Source organism: Rhinopithecus bieti, unplaced genomic scaffold (genome assembly GCF_001698545.2).
Source record: "Rhinopithecus bieti isolate Rb0 unplaced genomic scaffold, ASM169854v2 scaffold_20891, whole genome shotgun sequence".
Taxonomy (NCBI): Eukaryota; Metazoa; Chordata; class Mammalia; order Primates; family Cercopithecidae; genus Rhinopithecus; species Rhinopithecus bieti.
In genome coordinates, this window is record NW_016810137.1 from 588,715 (window position 1) to 598,777 (window position 10,063).

A 10,063-nucleotide genomic window follows, 5' to 3' on the forward strand; every position below is an offset into this window, starting at 1 on the left:
TGGGGAGGGGAGGAGAGGAAAGAAAGAAAGAAAAAAGCAGGCCAGGTACAGTGTCTCACATCTGTAATCCCAACCCCAACACTGGGAGGCCAAGGCGGGCGGATCACTTGAGGTCAGAAGTTCGAGACCAGCCTAGCCAACACAGCAAACCCTTACTAAAAATACAAAATTAGCCGGGGTGGTAGCACATGCCTGCTGTCCCAGCTATTCGGGAGGCTGAGGCAAGAGGATCACTTGAACCTGGGAGGTGGAGGCACTTGAACATGGGACGCAGAGGTTGCAGGGAGCTGTGATCATGCCGCTGCACTTCAGCCTGAGTGACAGAATGAGGCTACCTTTCAAAAAAAAAAAAAAAAAGAAGCAAATGACCTATCATCCTCTAAATGGTCTGTTGGTTTTATGTCAGCTTGATGGCTTTTGCACAGAGGAGTGGATATGCAGCCTATAAGCTTCCATCTTAGCTCCTGAATTTCCTAAAATATTTAAAGTTATTCCTTTAAATATTGTTTTAGTCCTAATTTTGCTACTTGGCAAACTAGGCAAAGCAGTTTGGTGAACCTCCCTGAATGTCAGTTTCCTTCTCTGTTAAGTGGGGGAAACTGTGGTATCTTTGGTTACCTTACAAGTTGTTAGCACAGGTCAGGGAGAGTAAGTCATCACTATAACGAGGATTTACTATTGAAGGTATAGTTGAAGAAATGTGAAGAAAGGTAGGCTGGTACTTAACTGTATGGCTGAAATAAACTACAGTCAATATAATAGAACCTTGGCGTTTGGAAAGGTAAGAACTGCACTTTACACTATTTGAGACATGTAGTAATTTGTCATTTTGCCAAGGCACAAACCTGAATAGTATTTGCAAGCCTGATGTGAGGAAGCGATTCACCTGGGTAATGAGTGAGCCCAGCTGGTCACCCAACAACTGCTTTGTCTCTTTCTAATCATCGTTCAGTACATCATAACCCTTGTTACATGATAACAACTTTATTTCAGATTCATGGTAAATGTTCCCATGTAGATAATAAAATAATATAAAGGTGGTATGTTGGCCGGGTGCGGTGGCTCACGCCTGTAATCCCAGCACTTTGGGAGGCCGAGGCGGGCGGATCACAAGGTCAGGAGATCGAGACCATCTTGGCTAACATGGTGAAACCCCGTCTCTGCTAAAAATACAAAAAATTAGGCGGGTGCATTGGCAGGCGCCTGTAGTCCCAGCTACTCGGGAGGCTGAGACAGGAGAATGGCGTGAACCCGGGAGGCGGAGCTTGCAGTGAGCCGAGATCGCGCCACTGCACTCCAGCCTGGGTGATGAGCAAGACTCCATCTCAAAACAAAACAAAAGGTGGTATGTTTGTTTTAGTAAGATTATAATAGTTTTATAAATGACTTTGGTTCTATAATAATGATAGAAGCTACCAGGTCTTGAGGCTTACTATGAACTAAGCACTATGTCAGATGTTCAAAATACAATATTGTAATTAATGCTCCCAACAGTCTAACAAGGTAGAGATCTCTATCCCTATTTTCTGTAGAGAAGAAAAAATTGAGGATCGGAAAGGTTAAGTAACTTGTAAGAGGTCACACCCTTAGTAAGCAGAGTGTTGGGATCCAAGCTTAAGTCTATCTAATGTCAAAACCATTGCACTTAATAACTATGCTACACAAGATGTTTCTGAAAAGATCACTTAACTTTTAAGTTATACTTTCTGAAGAAAATTTTGTGCTATGGAACGAATGTGAAGATTTAAGGTCTTAAGATTTACCCCATGAGAATATTGAGGGTCTATTTTGTTTCTATTCACAAATTTGACCTACTCTGGGGAAAAAAAATCAAATATCTGAATGGTAGGAAACCCTCGCTATAGATGAGCAAGTTGTCAAAATAAGCTTGCTGTATGTTTGTGTTTCCTACAAAATTCATCAACTTAAAACCCTACAACTTCAAAGACAATTTTAAAATATATTAAAACTAAAACTAAAATTAGAAAATACCAGGTTTTATTCATCCAAATACCAAATATTTGAATAAAAAAATGTCTAACAACATTAATGAGACTTACAAATCCTATACACTGCTTCTAAGAAGGTCTATTGTTTCCTGTTGGGAGCCAAAAGAAAAAAAAATTTAATTAAAAAACTTAAAAAAAAAAAAAAAAAAAAGAACGTTGGCTGGGCGTGGTGGCTCACACCTGTAACCCCAGCACTGTGGGAGGCCGAGGTGGGTGTATCACCTGAAGTCAGGAGTTCAAGACCAGCCTGGCCAACACAGGGAACCCCCATCTCTACTAAAATACAAAAATTAGGCGTGCATGGTGACAGGTGCCTGTAATCCCAGCTACTAAGGAGGCTGAGGCAGGAGAATTGCTTGAACCCAGGAGGTGGAGATTGCAGTGAGTCAAGATGGCACTACAGCACTCCAGCCTGGGCAACAGGGTGAGACTCCATTTCAAAAAATAAAACAGGTCTATTAATGTATCTAACAGATAATACAAGAGCTTAAAATATTTATGGTCTTTGACTTAGTAATTCAACTTCTAGAAATCCATTCATCCTTCCATCTACCACAACCATTAGCAAGTAGGCTTCTCAGCATCTAGGCAGACTAGGAAAGCAGCCTAAGAGAAATTAATAGAACTGTCTGAATGTGGCACACATTAAGTACATCTGGTGACCAGACAGCCTGACATGCAATAATACCAAAGAACCAAGGACAAGGGCAAAATCAGGCCACTATACCAGAAGGAAGCCCCTGGCCCACAGTGATTACAGAGGTGAGTAGAAAGAGCAAGGGCAAGAGTGGAAGAGCAGCAACTGGGCTGCTGCACTTTGGTTTTTCTAGTTCACGAGACATGGCCTACTCTTTTTCCTCTTTTGCAAAGGGCCTGATTGGGACTGCAAGGTTCAATACAGCCTGACTATCCATTTACGGACATGGACACACAATAAACTGCATCAGATTCTACAAGAATGTCATAAGCAAGAAAGATAAGTAACAACTCCTTTTCATGTGTCAACCCCAAATGGCAGCAGTTACAAAACGAGTATGAAAAACCAAACCTCTCTCTGATAGAAAAACGTACTATAGGTGGAAGTCCATCTCCTTGGAAGATGTCACTGAAAGCCAAAGAGAGTGGTGAGGATAACAGAGGTTCTTATGAAGACTTGCTGCAGGCAGCCTTGCATCCAAGCAGTCAAGGCTAGTAACAAAATTTAAGAGGCCAGCAGCAAAAATGCTGTTTGGGTTCTCTCTACTTTCTAAGCAGATAATAATGGGTGGTTGGTCAGGAAGGTGCCCCCACAGGGGCATAATAAAATCACCCTCTGAGAGCAAATTTAGTCACAATCTGGGTGTATGATAAAGGACAGCAGGTAACGAGGGTGTGACTGCTGGACTGGAAGATAACCGAAGAACGTCTCAGCAGGATAAAGAAACCAGCAAAACCGAGGCCTAGGGAGAACATGGTGTTAGGAACCCAACATAGATCATCAGGGTCACTCTCCAGCTGAACATGTATCCCTAAGGGGATAAATGCCATGCCGGCAAGAACAGATCCTCACTCTCCTCTGGTGACATTGTCACTGCTTCACTTCCAGAGCTCCAAAAGCCAGGACTCAGAACAAAATGGAACCTCAATTAAAAAGCCCCCATTATTTTGCACTGGTTTCTCACCAAACAAGCAGCCTATCTCTCCAAAATAAGAGGGGGAGCAAATGAATTCTAAAAGAAATTCCAGTATGGTCAACAATGGTGAAATCCCATCTCTACTAAAAATACAAAAAAATTAGCCAGACGTGGTGGCCTGAGCCTATAATCCCAGCTACTTGGCAGGCTGAGGTGGGAGAATCACTTGAACTCAGGATGCGGAGGTTGCAGTGAGCTGAGATCATACCACTGCACTCAGCCTATATGACAGAGCGAGACGCTCGAAGGAAAGAGGGAAGGGAGGGGAGGGGAGGGGAAGGAAGGAAGGAAAAATAGATTAAGGAATTAAATTTGAAACATAGTGTAAACATTTCATGACATCAGTTTGGGCAAGAATTTGTTAGACAATTTGGGCAAGAATTTGTTAGACAAGACCTCAAAATCATGAGTAATAAAAGCAAAAATAAATTGGATTACATCAAACTAGAAAGCTTCTGCACAGCAAAGGAAACAATCAGCAGAGTGAAGAGACAACCTATAGAATGGGAGAAAATATTTGCAGATTATACATCTGACAAGGGATTTATATCTAGAATGTATAAGGAACTCAAACAACTCAACAGCAAAAATCCAAATAATCCTATTAAAAATGAGCAAAAGACTTGAATAGACATTTCTCCAAGGAGACATACAAATGGCCAACAGGTATATGAAAAATGCTCAACATCACTAACCATCAGGAAAATTAAAATCAAAACTACAATGAGATATCACTTACCTCTGTTAGAATGAGTATTATAAAAAACAACAAAATAACAAATGCTAGCAAGGATGTGGAGACAAAGGAACTCCTGTACACCGTTGGTGGGAATATAAATTAGTTAAGCCGTTAGAGATAACAGTATAGAAATGCCTCAAAAATTAAAAGTAGATCTATCATATTTTCCAGCAATCCCACTAGTAGGTGTATACCAAAAAGAAATGAAATCAGTATGTTGAAAAAACATCTGCATCCCCATGTTTATGACAGCGTTATTCACAATAGTCAAGATATAAAATCAACTTAAATGCCCATCAATGGATGAATGGATAAAGAAACTGTGGTATATATACGCAATGGAATACTATTCATCCATTTAAAAAAGATGAAATCCTGTCATTTGCAACAATGTGGATGAGCCTGAAGGACATTATGTTAAGTGAAATAAGTCAGACAGAGAATAACAAATATTGCATAATATCACTCCTATGTGCAATCTTTAAAATTTGATCTCACAGTAGTTGAAATTAGTGATTCTGGGAAGATTAGGGGGAAGTGGGAGATGGGGAGAGGTTGGTCAATGGGTACAATGTTACAGGTAGATAGAAGGAATAAGTTCTGGTACTCTATTGCACAGTAGGGTGACAATAGCCAACAATAATATATTGCATAATTCAAATAGAAGAGAGGATTTTGAATGTTCTCACAACAAAGAAATGGCAAACATTTAAGGTGATGGATATGATAATTACCCTAATTTGAATAATTACACAATGTATACATGTATCAAAACATCACATTGTACCCATAAATGTGTACAATTATTTATGTGTCAATAAAAAGTAATGCAGTTTAAAAAATAAAATTGCCCATTAGGATAAATAAAAAGACTCCCACACAAAATTACCATTGTAGCATTTCAGAGCACAAAGAGAAGATACTTAAAGCTTATTCTGGCCAGGCGCGGTGGCTCAGGCCTGTAATCCCAGCACTTTCGGAGGCTGAGACGGGATGATCACGAGGTCAGGAGATGGAGACCATCCCGGCTAACACGGTGAAACCCCGTCTCTACTAAAAATACAAAAAGTTAGCCGGGCATGGTGGCGGGCGCCTGTAGTCCCAGCTACTTGGGAGGCTGAGGCTGGAGAATGGTGGGAACCCGGGAGGCCGAGCTTGCAGTGAGCCGAGATCACGCCACTCACTCCAGCCTGGGCCACAGAGCCAGACTCCATCTCAAAAAACAAACAAACAACAAAAAAAGCTTCTTCTGAGAGAAACAGGACACATACAAAAGAATGGGAATTACACTGACAATATAATTAAGCAATATTGTAAAAGATCTAAGGGAAAAATTATTTTGAACCTGGAATTTTTAGTCAAACTTTGACTCAATTTNAAGACTCCGTCTCAAAAAAAAAAAAAAAAAAGCCTCTATAAATGCAGTGTTGTTTACAACACTGAAAAATCAGAATTAACCTAAATGACTAATAATAAGAGATTGATTAAAGTATGGCACATCTATACAATAGATGTAGTCATTAAAACTGAGATTTTACAATAACCACAAACATTTAGAGAGCCAGAAACCAGGCTCTGAGCTTAGTGCTTTACATTAATTATCGAATCCACACAAGGACCCAATGGAGGTGGGTACTTTTAAAATTCCATCAGGCAGGGCACAGTGGCTTATGCCTGTGATCCCGGCAGTTTGGGGAGCTGAGGCAGGAGGATCACTTGAGCCCAGGAGTTCGAGACCAGCTAGGACAACATAGGGAGACCTCATCTCTATAAAAAAAAAAAAAAAAAATTAGCTGGGCATGTTGCCACATGCCTGTAGTCTCAGTCTCCAAGCTGAGGTGGGAGGATCAGTTGAGCCCAGGAGGTCAAGGCTGCAGTGAACAGTTCATGCTAGTGCACTCCAGCCTGGGCAAGACTGTCTCAAAAACTAAACTAAATTAAATTAAATTAATAAAATAAAATAAAATTCCATTATACATATAAGGAAACAGGCTTAGAGAAGCTAGATAACTTGCTCAGTTTCATAAAGTTATTACGTGGAAATCATACTTCAAACCCAGATCTGTCTGTTTTACAGTCAAGCTCTTAAACACTTACTATCCTATCATCTAAAAATTAGTTAAGGACATAGAAAAGATATGAGATAAAAACAAAGCAAGTTGCAAAACATTACGTACAGTATTAACTTATTTGGATTTTTTTAAAAACCACTTCACTGAGATGTAATTCATATTACCATAAAATTCACACTTTCAAAGTATGCAATTTTCTGGAAAAAATCTGATTTTTAATATAGAGTTGTGCAACCATCACCACTATCTAATTCTAGAACATTTTCATTACCCCCAAAAGACACTCCATATGCATTAGTAGTCACTTCCCATTGCTCCCTTCCTCTAGCCTCTGACAACCCTTAATCTACTTTCTGTCTATGGATTTGCCTATTTTAGACATTTTGTACAAATGAGATCATACAATCTGTGGCCTTTTCTGTCTGGCTTCTTTCACTTGGTATGTTTTCAGAGTTCATCCATGTTGTACCACATGTAGGTACTTTATTCCCTTTATTGCTCAATAATATTTCCAATGTATGGATACACCAAATTTAGGTCACCCACTTATCAGCTGATAAACATTTGGGTAATAATAGCCTCATATGATGACACTATTATGACTAATGCTACTATGAACTTTTTTTTTTTTTTTTTTTTTGAGATGGAGTTTCCCTCTTGTTGCCTAGGCTGGAGTGCAACGGTGCAATCTTGGCTCACTGCAACCTCCACCTGCCGGGTTCAAGTGATTCTCCTGCCTCAGCCTCCCAAGTAGCTGGGATTACGGGCATGCACCACCACACCTGGCTAATTTTGTATTTTTGGTAGAGACGGGGTTTCACCAGGTTGATCAGGCTGGTCTCAATCAAACTCCTGACCTCAAGTGATCCACCTGTCTTGGCCTCCCAAAGTGCTGGGATTACAGGTGTGAGCCACTGCGCCTGGCCTGCTATGAACATTTGCATACAAGTTTTTGTGTAGACATATGTTTTCATGTCTCTTGAGCATGTATCTAGAAGTGGGCTTGCTAGGTCATATAAGAACTGTTTAACATTTTGAGGAACTGCCAGACTGTTTTCAAAAGTGGCTGCACCATTTTACATTCCCAATAGTAATGTATGAAAGTTCTCATTTCTCCACATCCTTAACACTTGTTACTTATTTTAACTACTCCAGTGGATGTGAAATAGTATCTCATTGTGGTTCCATTGGGTTTTTTAATATATAGCTATATATGCATGGGCATGTGTACACAGAAGAATGCTCTGAAGAACATATGTGGAAGATTGTTGCTATACCCATTAGAATGGACACTCCAGGAAGGCAGAAATCTTGGTCTGTTTTGTTCACTGAGGTATTTCTAGTGCCAAAACAGTACCTGACATAGTAGGCCCTTGAGAAATACCAATGGATACTAATGTATTTTCTAATTTTTCCATGATAAAACTTCTTTTCAAAAAATTTCAAGTTATTTTCAAATTTAGAAATACATAAAAATAAAATGTATCTATCTTGACTACCAATTGAAAACAGAGTATTTTGAAATACGGAAATTCTCTGGGTATTAAGTGGAAAAATCAAACTTACTCAACTTCCTGAGGCCTTCTCTCAAATGTTTAAACCATCTGCATACAAAGAAATGTTAATGACAGACTTTTTTTCCATTGTGAATATACGATTAGTGAAGAACCTTTAGTGTATGATCAGTACTTCCCAAGCTCCAACTTCTCTCTTTCTGGTCTATCTCTAGACTAGGGCCAGCTGCCAAACAGGACCTATCAGGTTGGCCTTCAGCTCTACCCCCAGGAAGAAAGATGCCTCTTTATAAAAGTCTAATAAACACACAGATTTATAAAGCTTATCTTTAAGGAAAACAGTTTGGATCACATTTATTTATTTGTTTATTTCAAATCTCACTCCAGAGCACTGCACACCATTCTTCAAAGCCAGTCAGCTGGACAAAAAGAGTGTGGGAAAGCTAGTAACTGAAAACAGGAAGACAATTTGCTCAGCAGAGAGAGGCAATACATCCATTACCTGTTTCACTTGTAGTCCATGACTCCAGATCCTTTCCAGGAGATCACAAAGGCTGGCAATCAGGGTGTTCTCTTCCACCCCTGTGATGTTCACCTCCCCATGCCCTAGCTCCACAGCTTCTCGGCCCATCTTTTCCACCAGCATCCTTTTGGTCTACAAGGAAGCAGTCAACAGGATTAAATAACCACAGTGAGGAGGATCACATACAACCGGAGAGGGTTCTGACAGCCTGCACAGTACATCTGTTGGGCTGGGAAGGACAGGATGAATTAACCCCAAGGACACAGAATATATTTATACCCATATAGGTCAGGTTACAAGGGAGTGCATGCTTTAAAAATTTAGTTAAGAAAAGCTGGGCGTGGTGGCTCACGCCTGTAATCCCAGCACTTTGGGAGGCCAAGGCGGGTGGATCACGAGGTCAGGAGATTGAGACTATCCTGGCTAACACAGTGAAACCCTGTCTCTACTAAAAATACAAAAAAATTAACTGGGCATGGTAGCAGGTGCCTGTGGTCCCAGCTACTCAGGAGGCTGAAGCAGGAGAATGGCATCAACCAAGGAGGTGGAGCTTGCAGCAAGCCGAGAACGCACCACTACACTCCAGCCTGGGCGACAGAGCGAGACTCTGTCTCAAAAAAAAAATTTAGTTAAGAAAAGGATAAGAACACAGCAATCTTTATGACTCCTGGCCAGTGATTTCATCACTCTGTATTCAGTTTTTGCATTTATGAAAGAAATAAATACACCCTTCAGTCATGCTCACCGCTGACATTCTCTGATTCCCACTGCTTAAATGACCCTACTAAACAAACCTTCGAGCATACATACAACTTAGAAATATACCTGAAATAACTGTCAAGGGGACAAAAATTGAGGAGGTAATTTATTTTACATAAAAATTTTCAACTGCTTATTGTAAGATCATAACCAAGAAAACACACACTGCATAATGATAATCACAGTTTTGTTTTTTTTTTTTTTTTTTGAGACGGAGTCTCGCTCTGTCGCCCAGGTTGGAGTGCAGTGGCCGGATCTCAGCTCACTGCAAGCTCCGCCTCCCAGGTTCATGCCGTTCTCCTGCCTCAGCCTCCAGAGTAGCTGGGACTACAGGTGCCCGCCACCATGCCCGGCTAGTTTTTTTTTGTATTTTTTTTTAGTAGAAACGGGGTTTCACTGGGTTAGCCAGGATGGTCTCGATCTCCTGACCTCGTGATCCGCCCATCTCGGCCTCCCAAAGTGCTGGGATTACAGGCTTGAGCCACCGCGCCCGGCCTACAGTTTTTATTAAGTACTGTGTCAGGCATTGTACTTAGCATTTCATTATCTCATTTAAGCCTCCTAACAATCTATGAGGTAACTATTATTATCATCCTCAATTCACCAATAAGGAAATTGAGAAATATAGTAATCAATATACTAAATTTAAACATAGTATAAAATAATACAGTATATTTATACTCTATTTAAGTATAGTATAATTCTCTTAAGTAACTTGCCCAAAATCTATACTTAATATAGCACTATATTAAATTATATATATATAAAATATAT

At 40.1% G+C, this 10,063-nt stretch overlaps 1 protein-coding gene across 4 annotated transcripts in view; it reads right to left on the reverse strand.

Moving 5' to 3' along the window:
* DENND5A (DENN domain containing 5A) overlaps window positions 1-10,063 on the reverse strand; it is a 138,716-nt gene that overhangs the window by 15,056 nt on the left and 113,597 nt on the right. For all 4 annotated transcript variants that reach the window (XR_001889067.1, XM_017891440.1, XM_017891437.1 and 1 more), the window contains exon 12: window positions 8,510-8,662. Coding sequence is in view for 3 of the 4 variants with exons in the window: in XM_017891440.1 (XP_017746929.1) it covers window positions 8,510-8,662 (153 nt within the window). In the remaining variant the exon portion in view is untranslated. The remainder of the gene's footprint in view (window positions 1-8,509; window positions 8,663-10,063) is intronic.